Source organism: Gallus gallus, chromosome 4 (genome assembly GCF_016699485.2).
Source record: "Gallus gallus isolate bGalGal1 chromosome 4, bGalGal1.mat.broiler.GRCg7b, whole genome shotgun sequence".
Classification (NCBI taxonomy): Eukaryota; Metazoa; Chordata; class Aves; order Galliformes; family Phasianidae; genus Gallus; species Gallus gallus.
This window is the reverse complement of record NC_052535.1, coordinates 74418653-74434239: the sequence shown is the minus strand read 5'-3', so window position 1 is coordinate 74434239 and position 15587 is coordinate 74418653. Positions and strand designations below refer to the sequence as shown.

General features: G+C 36.2%; 1 protein-coding gene across 19 annotated transcripts in view; it reads right to left on the bottom strand.

The window, feature by feature from the left end:
- Positions 1 to 15587, bottom strand: part of KCNIP4 (potassium voltage-gated channel interacting protein 4) — a 382096-nt gene that overhangs the window by 43594 nt on the left and 322915 nt on the right. For 3 of the 19 annotated variants that reach the window (NM_001396136.1, XM_046939864.1, XM_046939863.1), the window contains exon 2: positions 1138 to 1239. The exons of 15 other annotated variants lie outside the window; for them this stretch is intronic. In NM_001396136.1, coding sequence (NP_001383065.1) covers positions 1138 to 1239 — 102 coding nt within the window. Of the gene's footprint in view, positions 1 to 903; positions 1088 to 1137; positions 1240 to 15587 lie in introns of all 19 variants that reach the window. One more of the 19 variants, XM_046939869.1, reaches the window with a different exon arrangement.

The window sequence follows — 15587 nt, the reverse complement described above, 5'->3', positions numbered from 1 at the left end:
TGTTTTCCAGTAAAACACATCAGCTGAAATCACAATGAAAACGTTACTGTGCAACCACATCCTTAGTGCTTTTCATCTTTGAGAACTCAAATGCTTAGAAAGGAGAGAAAGTAACACAGTCTTCTCCACAGAGGCACACATGAAAAAATGGGGCAGCAGAAAGAAATCCTATGTCCATACCACTGAAGTCTTAGCGCTTAACGTTCACGGCCTAGTGGTCTGGGGTTTTTCCATGATCACTGGACATGGGAAACGGCTCTTGGAGGCCCTTCTTATCTTATAGTGATCAACATGCTTTACTAAGAAGAGGATACAGGAAGCACAGGGACCACTCAGCATCTAATTTTAGCTGCTAAAATGAGTGCACAGAATGAAGCCAAATTAATCTAGATTGAATTGGGTCCACAGGGATATTTAATATCAAGTTATGTTAGGTAAAAAGATACAGGAATGTATTAGTGTTACTGATATAATTTGTCTCTATCTATGTATATATGGATGGTGAATCTGTCCATCTGTTTCTTCCTGCTTGACTGCCTGTAAAAGAATTGTATTTTGTCAGAGCATAGGATCAAGAAATCGAAGGAAAGGTCAGTGTACTTGTCCTTAAACTCTACATTCATATAGTTTGTTTTCAAGCTCTTTTTTTTTTTTTTTTTCCCAGACATGTACATCAGGTTTCATTTCCTATACAGTTTGATGTTACATACCAAAACATGCAGGGCCAAGCCTTTCTGCTAAACGAGTACTGCTGATGCTATCCTATGTGTTGGACAGCAAGAACACAAACATGTACACACATGTACAAAAGAGCTACTACCAATTTGCAAATACAGTGAGAACAAGCATTTCATTTCACCAGTGAACCACTTTCCAGCTAGCTTGAGGAACATAAGTCCCAACCTGGAATTTCCTGCAGAGCAGACACTGGCACTGGTATCTTGCCATCATGCTCTGCACAGACAAATCTGTTAGCAGCCTGTCCATCACTCCTTTTAAACATCAATAGATCATACAGTTACTTCAGCAGATATCTTCTCTTTTGAACAAGCAGTTAATGAAAGTATAAATTTTGTTGCATGCAAACCTAAAAAAAAAAAAAAACAAAATCAAAATCAAATGAAAAATAAAACTTGCTTTGAGTAACAGGAGATGTCGTTTTGGCAGCCGAGCAGGGCAAGAGCTTCATAAGTCGCTCTTTAATACTGCGTTTGGCACTGTTCTGAGCGTAGAGGAAACCTAAAAAATATATTATCAGGATTGTTAACATAGGTTTGAGAACAATTTCTGTACATGCTGCAGTTTATCATTATAGCAGAATCCTGATGGGGAAAGGCCAAACAGACAACAGCCATCCTGAATTGCAAAGGGCAACCCGAATTTTTGATCAGGACAACAAAACCATTTCGTTGTATCTTTCCAACAAAGGGGATGTTTTGTATGTGTGAATCCCTGGAAAAGTTCTTATAACCTGCCAAAGTTCTTATAACGTACTTTCAAACAACCAACAAATGCATCAGGTTATGTATTTGAAACAACACAAAGTAGGTGCGTTTCTAAAGATTTTAATGCTAGAATACTTTAAAGATTTTTAACTGCATTTAATTAATTATTTGAATTTAAGTTTAATGTGGAAAAATATACACAAAAAACTGTCCCACAAAAAAAAAAAACAAACAAAAAAACCCCTGAAATATATCTTTTGTTGTCCTTTCTGGCAATCTTCTACTTCCAAGATTGAGTTTTTTCATATCATACATTCAGCAACTAAGGTAACCAACCTGGCACTTTTGCCTTTTCTGAATATTAAATTATCGACTACGATCAACAACCAGTCTACCTTTTCTTTAATATTTGATGTTCAACATATATATATATATATATATATACACATACATATATATGTATGCAGTTATACGTACTATTTATATTTTTGTCAATACTGACATGGCTGAATAACTGATGTTCACGTGTCATAAAGTAGGTACACAGAATTATCCTTATTTATTGAAAAGGAAATTGTTAGCATAAATGCCTGCAACATCTGATTGATTGACCATTTTATACAAAGCAGATGATATGAGCAAACACTTCCTAGATGGGTATTTGCTGCAAATGACTGACTTAACATCTGTACAACAGTTTACCAAATGATTAATGTTCCTAAGACGGGTAAAGCTCAGTTTGGACTTTATGCAACTCCTGCACTTTTTCACATTACTATGTGGTTACACAGGTCCACACAACCTATGTAACTACTGAAGATGTACACAGTGCCTTGCAGAACCCAAAGGATTGTGTTATTCCCAAAGGTTTTGAAGCTCACAGCTTTGATTAAGCAAAAAATTCACCACCAAGAAAGTATGTTGTAGTCTGTGTTGCGTTTATATAGTAAGAGATTATTATATTAACATTGGTCTTCAAAATTGATATTCATGAAAAGGTGGAAAGCCATGAAGCAGTAATACACTGATTGTGATGGGCTTCCTTCAAACTGCTACAGAAGAGAATAATAGTAATTCATCACCAGCAAAGTGCTATCAGAAACTGATTTTTTTCCAAACTCATCTTGATTTCACTTGTTAATAATCTGTCATCTAGAGATTTCACAGCTGTTATCCCTCACCCAGTCAGTCACAAACTCCCATGTGCTGTGCTAGATTTCTTCATATTCAGGTTAGTTAACTAGGGCTCCTTGCTCTTTAGTTTGAGAATTTGTTCTTCTGCAATCAAAGTTAAACCCCAAGACACACTTTACCCCAGAATTCACAATGGGAATGTCCTAAAACTCATCTCCATGCCACACCAGCTGGAATTGTTTTTTTTTTTTTTTGTCTCAAGAGGTGCTCACACTTCACACGAACTGCTGTAACTAGAGCATGGCCTATACACTTTCACATCTAGATACTGCTGTACTGAGATATGTGACGTACATGGATAGACTCTAGGCATACAAGACAAGCTTTAAGAATGGCTGTTATTTAGCATGATTTATACCTGCAGTTGCAGTCGATAAAGAAAGCAGTTGTTTAAACCTCTGATTTACAGAGATTTAAACTAGAGAACTGTTAATCCACAACTGTATAAATAAAAGTATAATATGTGTAGGTTATAGTATAATATATGTATATTAGGATATAAAAATTATGATGCATGCCGTGTAAGTTATGAGTGATTTACAAATTACCATACATTCATCATCTACTATATCCAAACCTAGACTAGACCTATCTTAACTCTTTACACATTTATTCAGACATATATCTCTGCTTTTATACTGCGTATTGCCCTACTGTTACAGAAGCAGGTCAAACCAACCCAGCAAAGAATATCAAGCCAAGAGAGCTTTGCTGGTGTTTTCAGAGGAAAAACATCTCTCTTCCTAAATGCACTTGTTTTCATTGCAAATGTTCTGCAGCCAGCATGAAAGCAAGGCAGGTAGCCACTTTCTGTTGGTAGAGACTTCTGCTCAGCAGAATAGCCTTCTGAATTGCATCCCCCTGATAGCACAATATGAACTGTTGCTGCTGTGGCTATCCTTGTACTTAAATTCTTGCACAACCTTCTTGTGTACAGCAAATTCCCACTATTAAAAACAGCTCTCTCCTGCCTTGCCTCCCACCTCATTGTTGACCTTCTGTAATGGGATTTGGGTGTTAATCTTCAACCTAGAAGGCTTTATTTGGCAAAGCCAGAAGATAAGCTTCCAGTGTTTAAGTCTTGCTCTACCTTTTACTCAGCACTATTTACAGCCCACTGGCCACATCCAGTGTCTGAGCAGTACAGCTTGCTGGAATCTGCATTTTTTTTCACTTACAGTATTTAAAGTCTTCCCAAGAAGGTGGGAAAAATGCCTATACCGTATATTAGTTCTTTAGTTTGGAAGAGGCCTAATATAAGGCCTGAAAGCCAAGCTTACATTTTCCTGGATCTAAAATTTTGGTAGGAGTTGACAAAGATTCTGGAGGGGAAGCATGGAGCATGCAGTGTTTTCCTGGCATACTGATTTGCACTCAATTTAGACCGTATGATCAAATTTCTCCCAGGACCTTAAGAGCTGTCAGCCCCACTAAACTGCTAATGTTTAGGCACAGATGGAAGAGCAAGGGAGACAAAACGAGTGCAGTTTTTCATATTCATAGTTCAAGACTTGTGGAAGAGAGCCAAATCAGAATGTATTCCTTCTATGTAGTGAGCCTGGGAATGAAACAAAATGATGTACAACAGAAATATTTATGAGTCTCCATTTTTGGAAACACCTGCTGAGGAGCTGTCTGAGTTATCATTAAGCTACTCTATGGATCCTCAACATTTTTAGCCAAGCTGGGAAAGCTTTCTTGCCAATCCCATTTCTATGTACAGATATAATTTTAGTGCTTCATCCTGTTCTGCCCCATCTGTTTTTCATTCCAAAATACATCTGTCAGCTTCACAGACTATGCAACCCTATAAACCACATCAGATTTACAGGGAGGAGCCATCAAGGTGCTGAGCAGAAAAAAACGTACAGCAGCATTTTAGGGATTACCTTGATTTACACTTTCAGGAGTGAGATTGCTGTCCTTCTGTCTCAGCTCCCTTGTACACATTGTTTTACATCAAACTTCCAGGGGCAGACTAGGATTAGGAGCTGTCAGCCACACTTACCTACCAAACAGTTAGAGGTCAGAATCAAACTGGAATTCTGGAGACCAATAGTACTTAATGTGGATTGTAAACAGAGTAGAGAAAAAGGGATTTTGCCTAAAACAATAATCACAGAATGGAATATGTTGGGCATTTGTGGGGTGGGAGATAGGGAAAAGGATGAAAGAAGAGATGAAATAGTTAATAGCACTGGAGAGAAGGATATAGGGATGTGTGAAAGCACAAAGAATTTAAAATGGAGAAATGACTGCAATTTTTTCCTTTCAGTATTTGTTAAATTTCCCAAATACAGCATTATTATTCAGATAACACCTCCACAGGATAACTATGCAGCTTTTCAAAATAAAAAGCTTCTTAAGTTATAAATAGTTTCTACGTTTAATGGAAACATTATCTAACACTGTTGTAATCATTTCCAGGAGCTCAAATGAAAAAAACAAAAAACAAACAACAACAACAACAACAAAAAACCTGTAGAGTTTCCTCAATAAAGAGCTTGAAAATATAGCAGATTTGTAAAATCATTTCATTCATTTAGTACCACTTAATACATCAGCATGTGCACTTCCAGAGCATGTGTAAAACTAAGGTGTTCCCCTATGACAGGAAACTTTTTCATACAGGTTCACTTGCTTTGTTTAGAAAAATCTCACTTGAAACAGCCCCTGTGAGCATATAAGAAGATTCACAAGGAACCCGATTTGACTGCTATTCTGAGCTGTGCAGTTCCTTTTTTTTTTTCCTTTTTATTTTTTATTTTTTTTTTTAATCCTCCTTATGGGAAGAGGACAAAAGTTTTTAATTAACTGTACTATATACAAATTATCACACAGCAAATTATATAGAGCACAGAGAAGAATATCATTTAGGGATCTAGGAAAGAACCACATAAGGAAGAAGGGGTTTTCAAGTTAGAGGAAAACTAGATGAAAGGAAAAAAAAAAAACTTGAAGAGTTCAGAAAATGATACATTTTAAAAATAAAAATGAAAAAAAGCCTGTTAAGCACAATAGTTTTATCAGGCTCTTTTACTGTTGTGAGCAGTAAATAGTTGTACGTTATTATTAATGGAATTTCTAATTTAGTTTTGTTCAAGGAGATTTTAGAATTGAAATAAAAATGCTGAACAACAGAGCTTAACTGCCAACAGATTTTTAATGCAGCACTTTCTAAAGGACTGTTAAAGACTGATGCACGCATGAGAATCTAAAGAACTATTTTTTATTTTTTGTTGGGCTTTGATTCAAACATATTTTTATAGCTTTTAAGGGATGACAACTTCTCTCAAAGAAACAAGCAATTAGTATAAACTCTGGGCCAAAGAAAATCTGCAAGCAATTAAAGAATGCTTGAATTCAGGAAGGACACTCCACTCAGGAAAAGCCATACTGGCTACATCTATTCACAGTCAATACAGTGCACCAGAAATAGATTGGCAGATGTAATCTGTGATGCTGAAGGAACCTTTAAGTACAGAGAAAAATTCTCATCTAATTTGTGCTAGAGATCTTGCAGATGGCTCCTGGAGACAAAGACTTAAGAGAAAATAAATTTTCTCACAGCTTAAGAAAGGTGGACACCACAGCAGGAGCAAATTAGGCCCTAATACTAAGTAGCCTCACCCAGATATCTCAATGGCAGTGTATCTAACCATCAAGAATCTCCAAGGACAGTTTTGGGGAGTGTCAACATGGTTTTGTAACTGACAAGTAAAGGGAGACAAGAGGAACATGAATATTTGGGGGCATTTGGGATATGAGAGGTTTGGGCACAGTGAACACAGTCATAGCAGGGTTGTGGGAGCCCTGTCCTGTGGTGTCATCTACTGGAGTTGGGGATCTCCCTGCCATTCAGTGCAGTGAGTGAGGATCTTAGCCCCAGCCGTGGGATGGGAATGGTGTACATTCCCTGCATGAGGCTACGGCCAGAGAACACCATGAGTGAGAGCTGCTGTCCCGACAGTTGGAGCATCCTTGGTCGCCAAGGTGCTGAAGGCAGCAGCTACTTATTACATCCCTGTACTTTACAGAGGATAGTGCTTTCATATTTTATAGAAAACTTGGGTAAGACTAGAAACAGACCTTTTTAATGAATAATTTCTACCATATGCCTTCATAGTGTTCACAATATTATTCAATTAGTCTGAGTGAAAACAATTAACCTGCAGTACTGGAGGCTATAATTGTAATTTGTTGTGGGTTTTTTTTTAATGCTTTATATGAATTTAGTTCTTATGAAAGATGTCTCACCAAAAGCTCAGGGAACTTCCACAAAGCAGTTAAATGAAACCAGTGCACACTTTTCAATTCTGCTGAACTAGCCCCAAGGGAGCCAGCTGTAACCTAGATCATTCAAATGGAGTTCACTTCCAAGACCACTGTCAAAGTCAGCTTCAGGACAGAAGTATCTGGATCTGAAGTATATTCTCCACTTAGACTGCAAATTTTGGTGCTTTGAGGTGGTAGTGACATTACACCATACCTTCTTACAGAAGTCAGCAAATCCCTAGTAAACACTAATGGTTTTAAGTTGCTGCTGCCTAAACTGCCAGTCTTGAGGTAAAATGCTCTATGTGTCATTGGTCTGAATCCTGCTACTGTAGAAATTACCTTTTTGAACAAGATAGAAAAGGGAAACTACAAAGTAATGAAGAATAAACTTTTTCTTTTGCAAAGAGATTTTAAGAAACTAAAAATAATGCCATTCACTATGTACTTCATTAAAAAAAGTTATAAAATACAACTAGAAGAGAAGAATATCAATCCTTCCCATTTCTCAGCTGTGAGCATTTTCCTGCTAATCTAAGCAAAAGTAATAAATTGGGCTATTCCAAGCTACTTTTTGAGATTAGAAATTGCTTTTGCTGTAAGCTTTGGCTGTGAATTTGGAAGGCATCTAATCTATTTCAGCTAGGAGCTATGAAGTATAGCAAAAACATCAGATAATTAATGAGCAACAACCTGAAAAAATGTTAGATAATCACACACTGTCATAAGAAAGAAATTTACCTGACTCATGCAATAGTTATGAGAAAATACACCAATAATCTATTTGTTAGTTTTTTCTATGAATTACAATTCAAAAGGTTGGCAAATTCACAGAGCATTAGCAGGACAATTAGAGCAAAGTCCTTTTCATTGCAGTGGGCAAAAGTCCTAATAAAATTAATTGCCTTGAACAAAGACATATGAAATCTGGCTTATAAAGTAACTGACACCAGACTGCACAAAATAAAAAAAATAGTTCAACTGATCACCAGCTTTCTATCCTGATGTTTTGCTAACCTTTGCAAAGGACCCAAGGGAGCAGTAACACTGAAATATAGAAGAAAGGTCACTTACTGTATAACTGTTCAAACCATTATTTTTGGATGGCTTTTTAAAAGTACTTTTCACTATGAACTAATACTTGCACACACAGGCACGCACAAACTCTGACCACAACATTCTGATACTGCTTACAAGTCTTCCCTGTGGCAATGCAGTCTGCAAGATAAGAGAAATGAACTGCTGAGGAAGGTGAAGGCATTTGAGTACATCCTCCTGATTTTACACCTCTTCTCCCTGCTTGAAGGACTTTTCAACTGTTAGTGCTCACTTTCTCTTTTGCCTGTAGCTTCTATTCCACCTTATATCCTTTTTATTATAGTTCTCACTTGCTGTGCATCTGTTATATTCCTTGTTTTAGTAAATATTTCCTGCAGTCCATTCAAACTCTGCTACAGAGATCATTTTCCCACCTTGTCTTAAGTGTATTGCCCTGACATAAATGTAGTGCTTGCTGCTTTGCAGCCTTTATGAACATCTCTCCTAAACTTCCCTTCCCACATCAGTCCAGCACCAATGTTCCCCTCCTGTCTTGGGAAAGTTTCTAGTTACCTTAACACAGCACTGATGTCTTCCATTTTTCCCTTGGAGATCACCCATTCTTCTCAATTTTCAGGTAGGAGTTTCACTGTTTCTACTCATACCACTGCATGCAAAAGGTAAGGAGAAATGTCCACGTGTTCTTTTTTAACCATACCCTAAAACTCCTATTCATATATAAATTCATAGCATGAGATTTATTTTGTACTTAGAAAAATGTAGAGCTGTGACCATGAATAAAGGCATTTAAGATGTGCTGCTTTGTATTATTTGTCTTATTTCTGCTTTTATTGGTGCTTTCTCATCTACCTGGTTGCTTAGGACAAAGACATTAATCTACATTCTCACGACAACTACTACAATAAATCCAAGCTAGACCTGATCCTTAGGTAACACTCATGCAGAATTGTATAAATTTAAAAATAAAATAAATCACCTCAAAGCCAGTACTAGATAAAAGGATTGGTGCAACTACTGAAGAGGAAATAAGTGATTTTAACTTCATTCAGAGAGCCCTGTAGTGCTCTGTCATGGGCTATGAGGCACAAACTTACTTTCAGCCTGAAGGAGCTTTTAACTGTGATGGAAGACTATGTGCTGGGACTACAATTCTCAAAGTCTAAATCTCTGTGATTCGAGTCAGTTATTTCCAAATGAGTCATAAATGTGAGCTTTCTCTACAAGAAAACAGGAGACCTGGTTTCCTAAGAAGGCTTAGGTATTCAGTAACGTTATTGACTCAGTCTTCACCAGAAAGTGCTCTATCCACACCACGCAAGTGACAGAAGGAAAGACATAGACTAGGAGAATGAAGAACCACACACTGTATTAGAAGAACGGATTCAAGATCATTTAAGGAACCTAAAGTTACACGAGTCCATGGAACCTCATGAGATGCATTGTAGGATCTCGAGGGAACTGGCAGATGAAGTTGCTAAGCCACTCTCCATTGTATTTGAGAAGTTGTGGTATTCCAATGAAATTCTCACTTACTGGAAAACAGGAAACAAACCAATTTTTAAAAAGGGGGGAAAAGGGAAGACCTAGTGAAAAGCATGCCACTCAGTCTCACTTCTGTGCCCAACAAGATCATGAAGCAGATCCTCCTGGAAAATATGCTAAGGCATAATGGAGAACAGAGATGATTAGAGACAGCTAGCATGGCTTCACTAATGACAAATCGTGCCTGACAAACTTGATTGCCTTCTACAATGAGATTACAGCATTAGTGGATAAGCGTATAGCAACAGACACCATCTACCTGGACTTGTGGTTTTCTGAAACAGTTTAGCAAACCAACCAACAGAAACTGTACTATGGGCAGAGGAAGTAGTGTGTAAAAAGGCACAGAGTGCACGCTGGAAGAGAGACACTACAGATACTGTCAGCTGTTGAAGACTTTTTCTTAAGCAACTGACTGAAATACTATTTGCAAAGAAAATACCTTTCATTTCTAGTCTTGGGCATGTACTGAAAAATTATATACATATCAGAATTCTTAGTGTAGGACACCACTGGTACTTACAGGAAGACCAACAATTCTAACTTATCTAACAGGAATTAAAAGAGGAAAAATATCAGTCTGGTGATATATTTTCTGTATGTTATGAAAGAAGCCATAGTGAGGGAAGCCTCCAATTTTTAATGTATTAAAAAAAGAAAAAAAGTCATTCACACCTAACTCATCTATTTTATTTCTTTACAAACCACACCAACTTAAAAAGTAAATCCAGAAGTCATCAGAATTTTTCACCACTAATAAAGAACGATACTGATTCTGATTGTGCCTTCCCAACTACAGCACTTTTGCAGAATTTTCCATACTATTGTTTGTTTGTTTGTTTTAATTTTTAACTGGCAGCAGAAGAGCCTTTCTATTTGGCTGGTTTTATTTACTTTTAAATAAAAGAATCCTCCTATGTATTTCTTTTGAAGTGAAAAAAAATTCATAATGGAACAAACATAAAAACACCAGCTGGTATTTTCTGAAGAATGCATAATTCAACAGTTTTTAAAGGTCTACTAGGAAACAGCAAACAAACTGTTGCGGGTGACCTATAGAACTGGGGCACTGGGGACACTGATAGGAATCACATTAGTTTAAAAAGAAAAAGAGCAGTGGTTGTTTCAGATATTATTCCTGATACGAGCTGGTAATGACAATTTTTGTGATTTACACGTGCTTGCTATTACTAAGAAATAAAATTTATTCCAAAGCTCTCAGAAAAAAAAATAATAATAATGAATCATACCAGTAATACAAAGCCACAAACATACTGAGATACTTAAAATATTATTTTCTAGAAAACCAGCAGGACTTCTCATATTTAAGTGTGATTTTAAAATTGGTGCTGCTACTGTAAATGTACGATGTTACACCAGGAAGGTGTACATGAAAATCTGATTGCGTGAATAGTACAGGAACCTCGCAGAACAATGTCTGTCCTGCTGTCTGGTGTTACAAAGCAGCTAATTAGCCAGCTCAGAGAAGAATAGTAGTGCCCTTTTTCTTTCATTTTTCTTCCAGATCACTTCTGTTTACAGAAAACAAATCACAGGGCTCTCAGAAGTCAAACCAAATTGAGTGGCTACAGTCCACAACACAGTGATACTGTCAGGCTTGTATCGTTTTATCTGCAGTTTCCTCCTAAGGGAATTTGGGTCCTGAAACTTCAGGAAATTACTGAGGTTCAGAAAGTGGGCTGTCTTTAAGAATTTCCCTTTAGATACCCTCTCCTTGGACTGACTGTGAAAAGGTTACACAATTCAACATCTTTTGGTGACTATTTATTCTGAAACTGCTAGGTATAAATAATCAGAGATAACTGTATGCTATCTAATCAATCTTTTCTGTTGTTATCATTAAGAAATGTTGTAAGTATTTGGTATTAGTTTTGCTTGAGAGATTAAAATGTTATTTTTTTTTCAGTTTTGTACCTACTTATAATTACTGAGTTTAGAAGCTCTTTGCATTCTTTAACTGTTGTAATAGAAAACTTATGCTGCTGTTGAATTAGCTTTACATGTATGCTAGTCATATTTTTTATAAAGAAGGGAATGGGATAAAGAACATTGAGACAGAATCCCCATCACACATCAGTCACAGTTTCAGAATCAATAGTCAATTTAACATAGGACTTCATTACTGTATAACTTAATGAATTCTTGAGATCAAACCTATTCTTTTTCATAGTGCAAATACCCTCAGTTAATGTCCCCCATCTTTTCTCTTTCCTCGGGTAACAAGTGACACAACCATTATGGCTGTTAATTCAGAAATACAATCTCATTACTCAACTCATATATTTCCTTAGACATGTTAACAAAACACTATTGAGACTGTTTACACTAATGCTGAGACTGAGCTAATATTTCTGAGAGGGCAATACAGAGTGGCAGTGAGAAAGCAGTAGATAATAATCTTTCCCGGGGGCAAAGCCGAAGCTGGAAGTAATTAAGCCTTTAGGGTTCTACTGATGTCAGAATTGTTACAGTGTCTCTTATCATACAGGATAACTATCTGGTAAACTTTTTAAAAAACACCTATTACCAGCAGGTAGAAAACACATGCATTGAAATAAGCAAGTGTTTACATACAGAAAATTCATTTCTCTCCAGTTCTGAGCCATGCTTTGTTTGAAACCACTGTGTTCAAAAGGAACTTGTCTTTTAATCATGCTTGCAAGGAAAATACATAGAAGAAATAGAAGCACAGTTTCCAGCGACACCTTTGTTCCTGTGTTTTTTCCAACTTGGATTGTTATCTTTTCCATGTATGATTTTTATAAGATATTCTTCAATACACCATTAAGAATATTCACCTGGGAATAAATTATAATGGACTTTGTCAAAAAATTGTTTATCGTCATTTTTAAACATTCATTACAGAAGTCTGTGGGATTAACACACCACATCTGGCATTTTATACTTTAATTTTATACCCTCAGAGGAAGTGCTGCACCGCTTTTATCAAAATCTCTCCTAAATGGTCTTAAGAATATAATTCTCACTAATTGCATTCATAGCAAAAACAAACAAAACAAAAACCAAATCACAACTTGTTCTTTTGTCCCCTTGGATCATTTGCTAATACATTCTAGACTGCAATCTCTTTCACATTTGCCAAAAACTTTAACTTTGTGTGTTTACACTCTGCAGTGTCTACACTGCAGAGCTGATGACATCTGAAATGTGCATTTTAAAGGACTCCTTTCCATTCTTACGGTGCTTCTTCAAGAAACCAACTAAAGTGAACTAGTTGTAACTAGAAGTAATTTCAGAAATACTTTTGGAGTGATAATGTGAGAGAAAATTATCTCCAAGTTTAGCCCAGAGATCACAATTATGCCTTCTAGGTGACTCATTTGAGACTTTTGCAGTAGATGCAGGATCCTTACAATAATCTGAAACGTTAAATTGGTTAAAATCTCACTTAGGGTAAAGTTTTTAAGAAAGCACCATTTTTGACCTGACTGACGTTGCACGTAAGAGTAAATCAAAGCCTGGAAGTAGGACACAGAGATCCTATCCCCATGATGTCATCTCACACAAAAGCAATACAACCACAAGCATAAAGCCAATAGCAGCAGGAAGAGAATGAATAAAAAAGTCTGGCATTTATCTCCTATTTTACAAAGAGACAAACCAAAATATTCAGATTTTCTTTAGCACCATGATCTTGCAGTGAACGTTCAAATTCTTCACAGATACTGCACAGTGTTATTCTCTAGGTCGGCATGGTTCTACTCAATGCAAACAGCTAGAATTGCCTAAGACAATTCAGGTGTTCATAGTTTTATAAGTTAAAAGCTATGCTGAAGTATTTGATTTTTCATTAGAAACTTATGGAAAGAAGACATCAAGGATGCAGAGAATGTGATCATTCTTTCTCATTTAAGAAGTAAACAAGTCCTTGAATGATATAAATTCAAATGTATACTGGGCAGAAACTTCATCTAATGTGACTCATTGCATAGAGCTGTTCATTACAAAGGTTGATCCAAAATTATGATGTGGGTTGACCCAAAAATAATGCCTCCTATTTATTTCCATGGAAACTAAAACAAATACAAAGGCAATATTTGATACAGGAAATTCTCAGCTACAAAATACTACTCTTCAACATAGTCATCACCATAAAATCTGCACATTCAGTTTCAATTAAGTAAATAGAAATAACAAAGTACATTGGGTACAGAATCATTATTTCTTGCCAGATCTCAACTACTGGGTCAGATTTGTTGAGGTATCTAAAATACTATTCTCCTCCTCCTCTCTTGCTGGCAATTTGGAATATACACAGTATCACGATGACAGGAAAATTTCCAAACTAACCACTTCCTTATGAAAGCTGCAGCCCAATATTCTAAACTGCCTGCAGCTATGTTTTGTTCATAACAGCTACTGTGCAAAAAGAAATACAGCAAGAAACTTTTTTTTTAACCTTTATTTCACTCCACTAAGTGCTAAGCTAAAAGAAAGCTAGGGAAAAAGTACTCAGAAAGGGGTTTAGGCACTTCTGTAAGTGCATTTATTTCATTTGAAGGGCCCTTGCTCTTTTGGAAGACCTCCCTGACTATCTAAAATACGGCATCTTTCACAGACAGAATATCAAACTAGTCCAGACTATTTCATTAAACAATGTCAAAATGAGACTCTAATAATCTTTGAAACCTCTATAAAAATTGTTGCCTTTCAGATTGCTATTGGGTGTTTCCTATCACATCTCTTACTGAGCTCCAATAAGAATCATACTAATGATCTGAGATGAAAATATGCCCCAAGGAACCTTTGATTAAACTATAATATTGAGGATCAACGATTCATTGGTAATCATAAATTCATAATACTCGTGGCAGATGAAATGGTATCATTTTCCAGCAAGCATATAACCTCTAAGAACAGGTAGATTTGAAATCATTTTTAACATTCAATTAAATAGACAGAAACTATATGGAAGAGCACACAGATGTGACCTTTAGTCTAATTGACTATCACATCCTATTATGCACACATGCTTGTAGAGAAGTATCTTCAGTGACATAATGGATTTACATTGCTTGGCTATCGTTGTTTCATGTTGTTGTGTAACATGAATTAGTAGAACTACTCATGCAATTGCACAAAAAAAATGGGAGTGGCAGACACTGGGCAGATATAAAACTGTGTAGTTTCACTGAAGTCACTAAGGTTATGTTGGTTTGGATTTTGTTTGCTAAAATTCAGTTATAACACAGGATTGGATCTGTATCCTTGACCAGGGGGTAAAAAGCACATTCCAAGATGTCTAAAATAATATTTTCTTAAGATAATCTTTATCTCAGCTGTTAATAATTAATATATATGTATTTCTTATTAGTATGCATTATTTAGTACCACTTATAAATTATTTGCATTTTTGTGTAAATAATAAATTTGGTTGCAGTACTTCAATTAAAAAACATTGATGGACCAAGACCAAAAAAAGGACAATATTCCCATTGAGTCATTAACATTGTAAATTACTTCTACCTATTGTGCTTAGCTTATTGTTAAAAGCAGGAAAAAAATATGTAACTGTCATAAACAGCTCATCTTCATATGATTACAATACTTTTCTTCACAAAACTACATCTACGCTAGATAATCACATTCCAGATTCAGCAAGTTGCAAGGAATAACAGTATAGTTTAAATGACTGATCTAGCAGTTGTTTGGAAACAAGGAGGATACTGGAGGCAACTCTCAATTCAGAGAGCTTTTGGCAACTCAGAATAATAACTATAAACCCTGAAGGATACAACCCATTCAAGACAAGTGTGAAGTACTCCCTGAAGAAAGAATGGCTTGGCAAAATTAATAAAGTTTCAGATACTGGCTTATGTCTGTGCTAAGGTACTACCTATCAAGGTCACAGACAGATTCAGTGAGTGCACAGATGAGTAAAAGGAATAAAAACAGGACACTAAAAGAAAAGAACTAAAAAAGCACATTTTTTGATCTAGGAAGGAGAAGCCTGAAGGGAAACAATATAATGGTATACAATGTGCATAAGGGTGTCACAAAGAGGAAAAGAATATTCTGATGTTGGGTAAC